The following is a 14,549-nucleotide window of genomic DNA, read 5'->3' as shown; positions in this document are numbered from 1 at the left end:
ATGATGCTGAGGTCAGTAACATTATGAGTATCCATCCTCTGGGAACCATGAATATAGTATAAACAGGAAATTTCATGAAAACATCATATGGGCAACAGTTTATTCAGGTTCCTTGCTATGAACTACAGTAGTGGTCAATAGAAAATTTTGACATGTTGCTACAGAAAAGATCAGGAGGTCATGGAAACCAGTAGGAATCATCCTCTGCCCCAACTAAATCTGTCCAGTACTTTATTCAGAACTAAAGTACTAGTAAGAGACATCTAAAAGTTAAAGTTTAGGCAAAGCTTTTTCTTATATGGCATACAGTTTATTTTACACATGTACTTTTTTACACAGTGAGAGAAATGCCATAATTATAGGAGCCAGTTATCTGTATGCACCATAATACTTTTGATGAATTGCTTTGTCTACATGGTGTCACACCACACAGGTAAGACTCACCTGGCAGGAGCCTCCACTGAATGATGCTCAAAGGAAAAACTTCTCACACTGTAAAACATTCAGACATGAAGGTGTGACACAACTACAGTCAGACACCTGAAAACTGAAAGTACCTGTGCATAGCCTGAATATATACAGTTATTTATTATCTTTCATTATATAAAATAACATAAAATTGGGAGATTAGGGGGGAAATGACAGTATGCGAATGTCTGAAATTAAAAATCACCCCAAAACAAAACAAAAAAGCAAAAAAAAGTTCCACAAGGGCCTAAAACCTAAACCCTGCTGTACCCGTGTCTTTAAGGCCCAGCCTGGCTGTACCCGAATGGTGCCCACAGTAAAGCAAATATCTAAATGAGAAAGACAAATGGGATAGAATAAGATAATAGATATTACAGGATCATAGTTTTAGATAATATAAAAAAAATATTATATGGTTAAAGAACCTCTCAATAAATATAAATGACAAAATAAACTAACTGAATTCTGGTCCAGTCGTGTGTGTGTGTGTGTGTGTGTGTGTGTGCTGACTGCAGTGCTGCTGTCAGACCGTCAGCCCGACACCATGCAGCAGAGTCCAGGGAAGCGTCTCTTCCTCTGTCTGATCAGTGGGTGCGGAGTCAGATTCAACAAGCTGCTGTCATCTGGAACAAACAAACAAATAATAAGATGATCACGATCATTTTAGAGGTGTCACTGTACGGTATGATTTTTTACAATAAAAAAAAAAAACATGAACAAGATTAACATCTGAAGAAGAATCTACTAAACTCAAACAGCTCATTTTAACAGAGAGAGAATGTATTAACATTTATTTTCTAACCGCTCAATAACCCCAGGTAACTTGTGTTTACCTGATTTCAGATGTTGTTGAGTTAAGTCATTTTCTTTGTTCTTATTTAATCTTGTGCTGCTGATGCATTTGTTGTAACTCGCTCTTCATTATGTGTCCACTTTTGAAAAACGTCAAGAAGAATTTGCTCTGTCACGTTAATGATGTTGTAAATTTCACCTATCACAAACATTACATACCTTGGTTTTTCAGTGGCAATGGCATCGTGTCCCTGAGTTTGCTGAGTAAGTTTCGCATCTCTCGTATATCTCTGTCAAAGAGATGAGTCAGCAGAAAGATATTTGGGTGAGTTATTCATGAGTTCGCAACATTTTAAGAGAGTAGAGTTTAAATTCCACCAAAAACAGGGTAAGAGTGAGTTTTAAAAAGCAGGTGCAGTCCCTGTTACCTCTCTATGTTTTCAATATCAGTCCCCACCAACCACTGCTCCTGAGGGAAGTCTATGGGAGACGAGGATCGGTCTTCCAGGATGGGAACATCAGAGCTTTCGTCCATCCTGAAGTCCACCTTTGGCTCTGAGTCCGTTCCTTCAGGTCCGAACAGAAACACCGTCAACACAGATGGATCAAACACTGAACACAAATTCAAACCATCAAATCACAAATACAAGCTTTAATTTCATTCACAAATAGAACAGAAAATGGTCCCTGATGAAGTTTCATGTAATGAATTTAATGTTGACAGTGAATCCCAGCCCCTCTGTGAATGTTGGCCATAGTAAGAGCTCTCTGCTGCCCTCTGCTGTTTCCACACTGTATGGTTTCACCTAACACTGATCTCTTCAGATCTCACACTACGACTCATGTCTGAAATGAATGTCATCTGTTAATGTTCACTGTCGTCAGTCTGTGTCTGTGACCTGCATGTTAAATACCAGCACGCAAACCCAATTTCCTCCAGGATAAGAATAAAGCTGAATCTCAGGCTTGTCATCTGAGGTAGAATAAATACTGTATATTTTAAATAGACTTTAGGTAGTACTGATTGGATTTCAAGTACCTAAATAGTTGGTAAAAGAGGTTTGAAATGCATTTAGAAATATATTTATTTACTTGAAATGCATCGCAATGCAATGTTTGATAACTGCACGCATCACTTAATAATCAGATTTCTTAACATACCTTAGAAATGCCTGTCATGATATTTGTAATATGTTTTTAATACATGAATCCACGCTTGCTGGCCTGCTGGCCTGTTTTAAATGTAAATTTGTGTTGACTCGTCATAGTAGAAAAAGTACAGATATTACTAATAACATTAACAATGGCTATGTTCGATTCAACTGCCTCACTAAGCCATGACAGCATGAGACTGAAGCAGCTAAATGGAAGTCAGTCAATAAAATCATTAACTTGAACACCTGTGACTTTCCTACTGCTTTGAAAGCAACGTGAATTTTCATTCTTCTTTTCTCTACAGTTTGTGGCCCAGAGATAATGTGACAGTACTTTTCCTGTGTAGCTGCAGCACCCCCAGCAGGCACATGGATTTGAGCATCTCTGTTATGAACATCTCCAGGCAGCACTGCAGCTGGATGAAGAGCCGACAGATCTCAGGGTGGATCTCTCCGTCCTCCGGACTGCAGCGTGAAGAAGAGGAAGGGGGAGAGAGGACGGGGGTGAGAGGGAGGAAAGAAAACAGAGAGAAAGAGATAAAAGTGGTCCTGAAGTTAATTTCCAGTCACTGTTTTTCCTTTTAATAACAGTAAGTATTATAGTGTTTATACCAGAGTTTCCCAAAAAGTCATTTACATTGCATTTACAGTTCTTTCAAACCTTATGTGGTTTGAAAGCTTTTTACTTTCCTACTTTTCCCATCTTATCTCATTATTTCAGAAAATCAATGCTTCTCTTTTCTAATTTGTTGTTTTAAAGTCAAAAAAGAAAAGTGCCACACGTCCTAAATTACGTTTTTGTTTTTTGTTTTTGTTTTTGTTTTGTTTTTGTTTTTTTAAATAGTTGTTAACATGATACACAGTGAAAGGAATTACTGGAAATATAGTGCTGGTGATTGGTGGTGTGGTGTTTAAGGGAGGAAAAGCAGTATTCATGGGGTTAAAAATGGCCCTGAAACAGTGATGGACACCTGAACTATTTAATCATCACTGATGGGACCAAAATCCGATCCTTTCTTTTCTTTCTTTCTTTCTTTTTTCTCTCTAACAATCACACTTTGGCTCCTTCTCACCCTGACACAGAGATGACGGCGAGGTCCTGGTGCGCTGCCCGGGCCATGGAGCATCCTTTGGACCGCGTGTGGTGCATCTGAGCCCGCAGAGACGGACAGTCGGCGGAGATCTCACCGACGGATATGACTTGCTCCCGGTACAATGCTACGAGGGTGTTGAACTCCTGGACAGTCTGAGAAAAAAAACAGTCAACACCGACTGATGGTGGTCATATTGATGCATCTTCAATTCATCTTCGCTTGTGTTTGCGCCACTGCTGCATGATAACAATCTGGTGAACACAAAAGCCTGTCCCCTGGTGCAGAGATACGCTAAACACGGACCTGTTATCAAAAGCATTTGTGCTCGGTGTGTCAGTGCTCACCATCCTGCTGCCGTCCACAGCCCCCTCCGCGCTCTCCCTGCGCTCCGGCTCCGTCTGCGCCCCTCTGCTGATGGGGAAAATACTCCCTGCAGATCTTGGGCGCTTTTTCCGCCCGTACGGTGCAGAACACATTCATGCACAGCCACCACCGGAGCCCAGCCAGACGCACACTTACAGACAGAAGAGACAGGGACACAGAGAGAGAGAAAGAGGGAGGGAGATGCCCCCCTCTTTTCTGTTGTGTGTCCTCTGTACAGAAGAAAACGACCCGCTCAGACGCTGCAACGGTCGAGGCTTTGGTTAACGTTTTAACAGCCGCCCGCAGGACGTGGTGTCGTTATTCCCCGGAGCAGGACCGTGTCAGCGGGCCGGACGGACCCCCAGCAGCTCCCTCTGCATCCCAGCCGAGAGGAGAGTCACCTTCAGCCCCTCCTGAAGGCCGAGAGGGAGGCTCCTCCGTCTTCCGCCGTGCGCTCACGTATGAGGAGGATTCAGAGAGAGCCAACAGCAAAACAAGTCGTCACCCTCCGACTGACAATTAACTGTTTGGGAGCAGCAGGTTTCAGAGACATGCACAGGGTGTCAGGGTTTTCCTCTGCGTGAATTAGACGCACTGAGGACATTTATACATGAAGCGATCATATGTGTTTTCTTGCATATTATTGTTCTGCTGCAGATGTAAAACACACTCAGCTTCAAAGTGCACATTAGTGTTGCCAGACTTCTGCTGGTGGGATTGTGCTCGGCTAAGCTTTTATTTGAAGTTGCACTTCACTCTGTTGACCACGAGAGGGCAGGAAAAATTCAAACAAACAAAAATCCCCCCAAAACAAGCAGAATCTTAAGGTTTAATAAAACAACTAAAACAAAAGATTTATTCTTACTATTGTTTTCACTCTCCTCAAGATCAAAATACTAAATACGACCTTATATGTTAAAAAAAAAAGAAAAAAAAAAAAACATAGGCGCAAACTCAAATGACACACCTGATTGACTTTATAGTTTAATTTCAGTAAGATAATAAACTATTAACACAATATGAATGCTGATGAATGCTTTTAAACCTTTTCCTTAAAGAAAAAGACCCAATTCACTCAAAGCTTTATATGATTTAAATTCTCCTCTGGTTTCATATAAACACAGTGTAAACTGTCCCAGAGAGACAGAGACATAAAGCTGATTGGTTCCAGTCTCACGTTACCTGCTGAAGACAGAAGACACAGACTAAACAAAGGCACCGTACTGAAATGGGCCTTTTACTCATTTGCAAATCTGATTTTCTGTCCGCTCCTTCTGCTCCTGCTACTGTCAGTCCTTCAATCAATCAATCAATCAATCAATCCATCAATCCATTCATCAGTCAAATCAATCAATAACTGCTGCTCTCTTATTAGATGCTTGGTTCCTGAGTACCCTTCTGCTTTGTAAATAAAACAACATGTACACGTGGAGGCAGCACCACCACTCTCACTGCTTCTCACTTCAAACTTGAGCAAATTATAAAGTGTCCATAATTTTACTGAACTTCACTCAACAAAATACCCAGACTGCACTTCTGCCAATGACACTGGAGGTAAAGTACAAGAGTTTGATGAATCTCACTGTGATTTTTAAACATTTTGTGTTTTTTTAATGCTGACTCCCTTGTTCTGTTTTGATTTTTTTCCCAGTAAAGTGCCAGTTTGCTAAAGGGATAATTAGTATAATAGTTCGACATTTTGGGAAATAAACTCATTTGCTTTCTTTAAGAGATTTAGATGAGAAGATTCTTATAAATCATATGTCAGGAGGTGTTTAGCCTAACTTAGCATAGAGACTGAAAGCAGGGGGAAACAGGTGGACCGGCTCTGTCTCAAACTAAAATAAGCATCTACCAACACCTTTAAGGCTCACTAACACTGTAACTTGTTTAACTTTTGTATATTTCTTTTTTTTAACTTTGGACATAGTGAGCAGCTGTTTCTCCAAAATGATGAACTATTTCTTTACATTTCAAAAACAAAAGTCTTAAATTACAGTGTGTGTTTTTTGTTTTTTTTAGTGTGATAAACAGAGGATACAGCACAAAGGTCTTGTCCATATTTTGTGTATCATAGGATACCTCAGAGGGAATTATTGCACTTAAATCATTGGTACGTAACACAGGCACAAAAACACAAACGAAAGCAGCTCTGTTCAGGTCGTCATTAGTTTGTAATCTGTTAAACCGTCATGTAAACTTTTCCAAACATATGAGGAAATTTCAAACCTGCTGATTTCCTGAATCCAACCTCTCGTGTCCGTGAACGTCTCGATCACCTCGGCTCTTTCTGTCACCTTTGAACACTGAAATAACAGGTTGGAAGCGACACTCTCTAACTTGTGAAACCGGGAAAATGCATTTCTCCTTAAAGAAAAAAAAGACAGATGAACCTGCGTCCTACACTCTCGAGTGCTTCTCCGTTTCTCAAAAGAAGAAGTAGTACATGAGGAAACAGAGGAACAGGAAAGCCAGGATCCAGTTGACGGAGTGGATGTAGACGATGACCAGGCCGATGTCGAAGAGCCAGCCGCGCATGTCGGTGAGATCAAAAGCGTCCAGCGTGAAGCCTACATGGGTGAAGTGCCAGCGTGTCCTTGCTGTTGCTGCCTGTCTCTGATAGCCTAAAATGAAACAGATAAAATGAAACTCTGCAGTCAGTGTGATGAAGCAGGTTGTATCTTTACAATGGTCTGAATTTCTGTTTGCTAATTTATAAAATGTTTTCATCCCAGTAACTTATTTAACCTGTTACAGTCCTGTTAATTTCATCCCTAAAAACGATTAGGAACAAGGCAAACTGTGTGTGAGAATAAAACTTTCTGAGCAACATTATTATAATATGATAAATAAACACAGACCCAAATATTACTGGCTGAATCTTATGGAGGCTGATAATAGTAAAATAACCATGAAAAAGACATTTCTGTGTCACTTTCACTGCAAATGAAAAATCAAGGATGTAACCAAAAATTCAAAAAGTCAAGTTTAGTCTGCATATTGTGCAACTGAAAAATCTTTTGCCGTCTTTAACACACTTAGGACATGTGTAGTGATATGGACAATATCTCATACCATGTACAGTAAGTTCACTATGCAATAATGTTTATCTTACTGGATCTGTTGTTATGTTGTTTTATTGGCTGTGAGGCGGTTTGTCTGTGTGTCAGCTGCTGTAAAGATTAAGTTTATTATAGTCACTAAACTCAGGGTAATAACACGTCTTTGCTTTCTCTGTGAACAGTGTCGCAGCACAACGAGCAAACAGGCCTGGTTTCACGTGTCTGACGTCACACCAACCCTCACTGCACTGAAAATGCCGTTTCATCTGTTTCCAGCGACCTGATTATTCTGGATAATCCATAGACTTCACTGTCAGAAGGTTACAATGGAAATACTTTCAAGACGTAAGACAAACATGTGCTCATTCAACCACAGGACAGTTTCACAGTTTCTCACCCCAGAAGGTGCGGAAGCGTTTGCGACAGCTGGGCAGAGGCCATTTTGCACACAGGGCGTTCTGGAAGTTCTGCTTGCGGGCAGAGTGGACTTTTGGGAAGAAGGTCTTTGCAGTCTGGTTGAGCTCTGAGGAGGAAGAAAGAGAACCGTACAGCACAGTGAGCAAATGTTTGGCAAGATCAATTATTATCAGAAATCAAAAATTAAAATAAAACAGTCGGAAAGATTTCATTAATTTCATGTCTGTTTGATAATCAATAAACACAGATATGTGAAAGGGGAGGGACAGTAGTCAGATACTTCTGCCGTCTGGTTTGGCGTCCTGGGGGAAGCTGACCTTTGTGGAAGCTGGTGTGTGAGATGAGAGTGCGGCAGAGGGGGCACGGCGTGTTCGTCGGTCGGTTCTTAGCAAGCGTGCGAAGACACGGCTCGCAGAAGACATGACCGCAGGGCTGACAGCTGTGCGGACTGAAGTAGACGTCAAGACACACGGCGCAGGTGAGGCCCTCTCTGTCCTCCTCCTCACTGTCCAACAGTGAGCCGCTCACACTCTCAGCCTGCACACAAACACATATATTACCCAGCTATGAGGCTTAATATTTTCCAACAGCATATAGTGAAATGCATCAATAATAATATCAATAATAAACACTTACTTTTTATTTAATTATATATTTGTTTTGCTGAGTTCCTTTGCCATCATTTCTTTCATACATTTTTTTTACAGATACAGTTTAATTCATTTAATATCTTCTGTACATTTTCAAACAAATGTATAGAATAAAAACATATGGAACTTTTTCTCTGCTCTGTCACCTGCTCCTGCTCCACCTGACTGTGCAGCCATCGCTCTCTCCTCCTCTGTTTCCTCCGGAGACCCTTCAGACGGTTCTTCTCTCTTTTGCTCAGGCTGTTTGAGGCTGGGGAGGCCATAGAGGCCTGAGGCTGTGAGGAGAGAGAGAGAGAGAGAGAGAGAGAGAGAGAGAGAGAGAGAGAGAGAGAGAGAGAGAGAGAGAGAGAGACACACACACACACACACACACACACACACGCACACACCCATTTATATTAAAAATCCTGATTCCTGACATGAACATTCACTGCACATTTTATCTATTTAAGGAATCAGCATTTCTCATAAGAAAGCACTTATTAAACTAATCGTTGGCTAAAGTTCCAATTAATGCAAGTTTTGAAATTCAGCATAAGCAGCAGCAACATACCACCATCTCCCCTTCCTGCTCAGCGACACTGTCAGAGACGGTTCTTCCTCTGAGGAAAAGGGTTGAATCAGAAACCTCCTCGTGGACGGCTCTGGTCTCTACAGAAGACTGGACATCTTCCACAGTTTGCAGCAGCTGTTGATCCAGAGGTAAACGACTCCCCACAGAAACAACCGCCCGGTCCAACCGCTCGCCTGTGGGATATGAGACAGGTGACCGTGCAGACACATCTGTCCCTGCCCTTGTCAAATCAACAGCAGGCTTGACCATAAGACCCGAGGGGCAAAAACATGAAGACCCGAAGGTGGCGTCATCTTCCAAACTGCACCTTCTCCTGTGAGAGATGCAGTAGAGAGGACTGAAAGGAAACGACTGGGTGTTTTCACTGTCAGTCAGGGAATTCGACGTCTCTGCAGGGCTGATGTGGGACATGACGGCGGCACAGTTAAGCTGTAAACTCTCCAGTGCAGTCCTGTTTAACTGAGGCCTCTCCTCGCTGTTCTGGGTAACTCCTGTTGGCGGACCAGCATGTCCCCTCTCAGGCCTCGTCCTCCTCGGCTGGACGATGAGAACGTAGTGCTTGTTGTCGTGATCCACTCGGCTTTTGTTAAGGTGGACGGCGGCGTCCCGGCCACAGGGACACTTACTGTAGTTAATGAAGTTGAAGCCGCCCAAACGAGCTCCGCAGTTCTGGCAGTTGAGTTTTCCCAGAGTCCACTGGGCCTGGACAGAAACCATAGATATATATGTCACAACACCACGTTGATAATAAAATGCTTAAACTGTGAAAAGAAAAGGAGTCTGGAACCATTAGGACTCTTGTGGAGTTTGCCAAAAAGCATTTAACTCCAAACACTGTGTGGTGAACACCAGGCACCGCTCATCACCTGGGTCATACCACCCCTACGGTGAAGCCTGGTGGTGGCAGCATCATCATCATCATCATCATTATGGTGGAGCCCCTCAGCAGCAGGGACAGGGAGATTGAATGAAGGACGAATGCAGACAAATACAAAGAGGGGCTTGAAGAAAACCTGCACACCACCTGAGACTGGGGTGATGAACACTTTCTGAGACCAATGTATGAATGTTTATTCGAAAACAACGTGCAACTTGATTTTCATAAACATAAGTAAACACTTTTTTTTTTTTAACCTCGCAGTGAAACCATCTACCACTGAACGCACTTCACTCCTAAGTTGACATACTTACCTGGTGAACTGAGGTCAGTATCCACTCTGGTAGCGTGTCAACATTCACATGCCAAATGCTGCAAACAGCAGCTGAGCTTTCATCTGTGGCCTCAACCTGTTTCAACGTTAAAGACAAACAGTCAATAAGGACCGTTCCTATCAGTCCCAGTTTCTCTGACGCTGATAGCAAAGCATTTTTTATGACTCCAACACAAGCTGTTATCTTTGAGTTTTACCAACACTGATGTCCCCAAACAACTTCATAGACTATAAGCCTGATCAGGTCTAATGACTCTTTTTAACATTCCAGATAATCAATTTGTCTATAAAGTAGAAAATAATAGTAAAAAAAAGCCCAAAGTAATCCATTCAAATGTCTTGTTTTGTCTGGCATACTGCAAAACCCAAAGATATCCAATAGCATATAAGAAAATCAGAAGCTGGAAACACAGAATGTTTGACATTTTTGCTTGTTTAATGGTTTAAACAATTAAAAACAAAAAAAACAAAAAACATTTTACACATTTTAAGCGATTGACAAACTGATTAATTGTCTCAGCAACAGCTCTTAGTATGATTCAAACAATACCAGCACAGCAGCAGCTGTATAGTAACTTTAGAGCAAACTCAGATATAAAAAACTTTCACTCACCATGGTCAAACATGCTGAGTCTATGACGCCTTTCCGACACCTCCTGCAGCGGAGCATGGTTCCCTTTCTTTAGGTCAAGCTGAACTGATGGTGATGAAAACCACAGTCAGGGCAATTTATGCAAAACCCACCTGCACTAGCATACACAGGTCTGGTCAAATTTAGATTGAATTCAGAGAAGAAAAAAAAAAACTAATTTTCAAACATATGCAGACACCTGAACATTACAGCCAAAAGGTGATTGACTGACATGTTTTTCAGAAGCATTAGCATAAGCATGCTGCTACAGTATCACAGTTTTAACACAGTCTGTGGAGACTGGCTGCAGGGACTTTCTCCCATTCAGCCACAGCAGCATTGGTGAGATCCAACACTGAGCTGGAGGTCCTGGGCACGGCCATGTTGAAACTGCTACAGAGTTGGAAGCACATAACATAATATTATAGTTTGTATATATTTTTTTGCTGGAATTTCAAATGTAAAGTCAAATGGTGACTCTGGGGCTTTAGACGGTGGAGTGAAAATAAACGTGTTATCCATATGTTCATTCTGAAGCAGGCTGAGAGGATTTCCCGTCTCTTTCACAGTGTTTGAACTACAACAGCGAAATTACTGTTTCATTTCCTCATATTTTAGCACGAACAACAGCCAACAATCACAGTGGCTGAATAAAAACTATTTCACGTTAGCTTGTCTCTTAGCTCTGTCAACAACAGAGTGGCGTTTTCACCGAAAAATAACATCCTGCAGATAATGACAAATACTATATTAATAAAATTAATATTTCTATGCTATAAACTCACCTGCCTGACAGTTCGGCGGAGTTTTAGAGTTGCGTTAACGAAGAAAACCTGTTCAAAACAAGAAAGTTCAACTGGATTTTCGCTTTAAACGAGGACGTGATGTCATGACAAGTGGTGCACTACGGAAAGCGATATGAACCAAAAACCTTTACGCCCTTTCGCCATACAGTCTATGCCTTTCGTGCTAACAACTCAAAGTGACAGTTCACCTAATTGCACAAAACAAAACAAAAGGCTAGTTCCAATGGTAGGCTAGCTTAGACTTCTGCTATTTCTGCAAATGTTAAGGGCACTTGCACAAGTACAATATACTATAATAATAATAAATACTATACTCTATACTGTCATCTGGTTTGCCCTGCATGAGACTGCACTGTGATAAGGTGTGATAATGTATGTATGTTAGGTATGTGCTCAAGTTAGTAGGCACCCAACAGCCAGTTTAATCCAGCCAGGTTGAACAGGACGCAAACGGATTTTTATTACTGCAACTGTTAATTACATTTTTTTAAAAAGGTTATGTTTACAAAACAAAGTCAGTCAGCCCCAATCCCAAAGAAAAAAAGAGAAGTTAGTTTGTAACCTTTCTTTTCATAGTTCATGCAGATTTTTCATCACCCTTCCCCTTTCTTCAGAGATGTAGCCCATATGTTTGTTGTGTGTATTGCATGAAATCATTTGATGACATGATGGTCCCTCTTTATATTTATTTATTTGTTTTGCAAGGTTAGACGGTTATTAAAAACAATAAAGGTTGGATTTTCATTCTGCAGTTGTCATGAAAGCGGACTAACGCCAGGTGGCAGTGTCACAACTGACAGCCGCAGCACGCCGAGAAAAGAAGAGAACACCTCAACACTTTTGTCCTGTAAAAGTTACTGTAATTACATTCATAAAACATGGGGGACAAACAACATGTTAACTGGTAACGTTAAAGCATCTGTTTCTTTTCGGTGTTTTAACTTCCCAAACAGTGTATTGTTAATAAAATAACAGTTCCACAGTATAGTTCCATGTTATTTCTGTTGTTGTGATAAAACAAAAAGACCTAAACGTTTCTTCTTCTTCTTCTTCTTCCTCTTCTTCTTTACAGTGTCATTTATTATGTGTTTCATTTACGGTTTCATTCATTCATTCTTTAATACACAAACAATGCAAATTAGTTCACTAACAATAATACGACTCAAGAAAAGTGTCAATTGACACGAAGGACGTTTTCGAAAGCTGTGTTAGAAAGTGATGAACTTATTTTCTCCGAAGCGTAATTATCCACTTAAATTCTTTAAAAAAGGAAAAAGAAAAAAATAGCAATTTGAATTGAAGAGCATGAACCTAAAAATATATTACGAGTGTTTATTTAATAAGTCCTGCCGACTGAACAGACACTAACAGACTCTGTTCACATCCTCACGGACAAGTGACGCATTTTCCATCATCGGTATAAATACTCAGCATCATTCTCCGCCAGCAGCCGGCTCTCACAGTTCAGAGCCACTCACTCCACGATGCGCTCGGCAAGGAGCGACGGTGTCGTGCGCACCGGGCTGTCCAGCGAGTAACCCGAGCTCTCCACACACCATCGAGTTCACCAACAATGGAGGGCACAAACAACACGACAGCCTGGTCACAGTTTGACAACCTTTCCAACAAAACCCCCAAACCTGAGGACGAGGAGGTGCAGCTGAGTTATCAAGTGGTCACATCCTTCCTGCTTGGCGCGCTCATCCTGTGCGCAATATTTGGGAACGCGTGCGTCGTCGCAGCCATCGCCTTGGAGCGCTCTCTCCAGAATGTGGCCAACTACCTGATCGGTTCTCTGGCCGTCACCGATCTCATGGTGTCGGTGCTGGTGCTGCCCATGGCGGCGCTTTACCAGGTCTTAAACCAATGGACTCTCGGACAGGTTCCATGCGACATCTTCATCTCTTTGGATGTGTTGTGCTGCACATCGTCCATCCTGCACCTGTGCGCCATCGCTCTGGACAGATACTGGGCCATAACGGAGCCCATAGACTACATGAAGAAGAGGACGCCGAGGAGAGCCGCGGTCCTCATCAGCGTCACCTGGCTCGTCGGATTCTCCATCTCAGTACCGCCAATGCTGATCATGCGCTCCCAGCCCAACAGCATGGCAGAGGACAGGGCGAACCCCAAGCAGTGTAAAGTCAGACAAGACCCCTGGTACACGATATACTCCACATTCGGAGCTTTTTACATCCCACTGATGCTGATGCTGGTGTTATACGGACGGATATTTAAAGCTGCCAGGTTTCGGATCAGGAGGACGGTGCGTAAAACGGAGAAAAAGAAAGTGTCCGACTCTTGCTTGGCGTTATCTCCCGCGCTCTTCCACAAAAAGACTCCCGGAGACGCGCAGGGTAAGAGCTGGAAAAGGAGCGTGGAGCCCCGGCCGCTGCCGAGCGTCAACGGCGCGGTGAAACACGCGGAGGACGGCGAGTCTCTGGAGATCATCGAAGTACACAGCAACTCCAAAGGCAACCTGCCGCTGCCCAACACCCCGAGCTCCGTGCCGCTGTTCGAGAGCAGGCACGAGAAGGCGACCGAGGCGAAGCGGAAGATCGCGCTGGCACGCGAGCGCAAAACGGTGAAGACTCTCGGCATCATCATGGGCACCTTCATCCTCTGCTGGCTGCCCTTCTTCATCGTCGCTCTGGTCATGCCTTTTTGCCAAGAGTCGTGCTACATGCCCCGCTGGCTGGAGGATGTCATAAACTGGCTGGGTTACTCCAACTCTTTACTCAATCCCATCATTTACGCCTACTTCAACAAAGACTTTCAGAGCGCTTTCAAGAAAATTATTAAGTGTCATTTCTGCAGACCGTGATGGTTTCAGTTTTTGTGGTGTCACCGTAGACTCGCCGGATCATTGAGGTTTTGATTTGAAGACGTCCAGGTGAAAAGAGGAGCAGCCCTAAAAACCAACAAGCCTAAAAGTGGCACGGAGAGATTTTTTTTTTTTTTCCTGGACTAAGAATGAATTTCAATCTGAACACAGGGCTCATAATGATCACCATCCTTAAATATTCCCAGAGATGTCTGTAGCCTATGCATAGATAAAGCTGTGATCGTTTGATTGAAGCTCCATGTTCCACATCATGTTCTGTAATGTTCAATAAAGAGATCGTTTTTAATAAATGTTCTGAGCTCATAATTTACAATTTGTGTAGAGATTCAGGTCTTTTAAATTCAACAACCACAAAGAAAAAAAAAACAAATAAGGAGGAGGTGATTGCACAGCTCCTGTGGCTCCTGTGTCACTTTAATAAAGTGAATGATCAGAATGATTTGTAAATCAGCAAAAAAAAAAAATAAAAAAAATAATAATAA

General features: G+C 42.2%; 3 protein-coding genes across 4 annotated transcripts; 1 reads left to right on the top strand and 2 right to left on the bottom strand.

Annotated features, from left to right (window-relative positions):
- Nucleotides 1–971: 971 nt before the first annotated feature.
- Nucleotides 972–4,000, bottom strand: LOC121195340 (regulator of G-protein signaling 7-binding protein B-like). The gene is made up of 6 exons (XM_041058767.1): nucleotides 3,853–4,000; nucleotides 3,488–3,660; nucleotides 2,749–2,879; nucleotides 1,689–1,827; nucleotides 1,480–1,550; nucleotides 972–1,091 (listed from the first exon to the last, which is right to left on the bottom strand). Exons 1-6 carry the CDS (start codon nucleotides 3,982–3,984, stop codon nucleotides 1,000–1,002), a joined length of 738 nt encoding a protein of 245 aa, XP_040914701.1. The 5' UTR covers nucleotides 3,985–4,000; the 3' UTR covers nucleotides 972–999.
- A 680-nt stretch (nucleotides 4,001–4,680) lies between these two features.
- On the bottom strand, nucleotides 4,681–11,373 carry rnf180b (ring finger protein 180b). Of its 2 annotated transcripts, XM_041059755.1 has the most exons (9): nucleotides 11,341–11,373; nucleotides 11,202–11,249; nucleotides 10,399–10,482; nucleotides 9,766–9,861; nucleotides 8,554–9,276; nucleotides 8,147–8,275; nucleotides 7,668–7,887; nucleotides 7,331–7,456; nucleotides 4,681–6,495 (listed from the first exon to the last, which is right to left on the bottom strand). In XM_041059755.1, exons 3-9 carry the CDS (start codon nucleotides 10,453–10,455, stop codon nucleotides 6,299–6,301), a joined length of 1,548 nt encoding a protein of 515 aa, XP_040915689.1. In that variant the 5' UTR covers nucleotides 10,456–10,482; nucleotides 11,202–11,249; nucleotides 11,341–11,373; the 3' UTR covers nucleotides 4,681–6,298. The 2 variants fall into 2 exon arrangements, with proteins under 2 accessions (XP_040915689.1, XP_040915690.1); XM_041059756.1 differs by lacking the exon at nucleotides 11,341–11,373 and having other exon boundaries at nucleotides 10,399–10,477; nucleotides 11,202–11,301.
- A 1,320-nt stretch (nucleotides 11,374–12,693) lies between these two features.
- On the top strand, nucleotides 12,694–14,306 carry htr1ab (5-hydroxytryptamine (serotonin) receptor 1A b). Its single transcript, XM_041059065.1, has one exon. The coding sequence runs from the start codon at nucleotides 12,796–12,798 to the stop codon at nucleotides 14,044–14,046; it is 1,251 nt and encodes a 416-aa protein (XP_040914999.1). The 5' UTR covers nucleotides 12,694–12,795; the 3' UTR covers nucleotides 14,047–14,306.
- Nucleotides 14,307–14,549: the final 243 nt, after the last annotated feature.

The sequence above is a fragment of the Toxotes jaculatrix genome, chromosome 16 (genome assembly GCF_017976425.1).
Source record: "Toxotes jaculatrix isolate fToxJac2 chromosome 16, fToxJac2.pri, whole genome shotgun sequence".
NCBI lineage: Eukaryota > Metazoa > Chordata > Actinopteri > Toxotidae > Toxotes > Toxotes jaculatrix.
The sequence above is the reverse complement of the archived record's forward strand: the minus strand, read 5'-3'. Positions and strand labels throughout refer to the sequence as shown.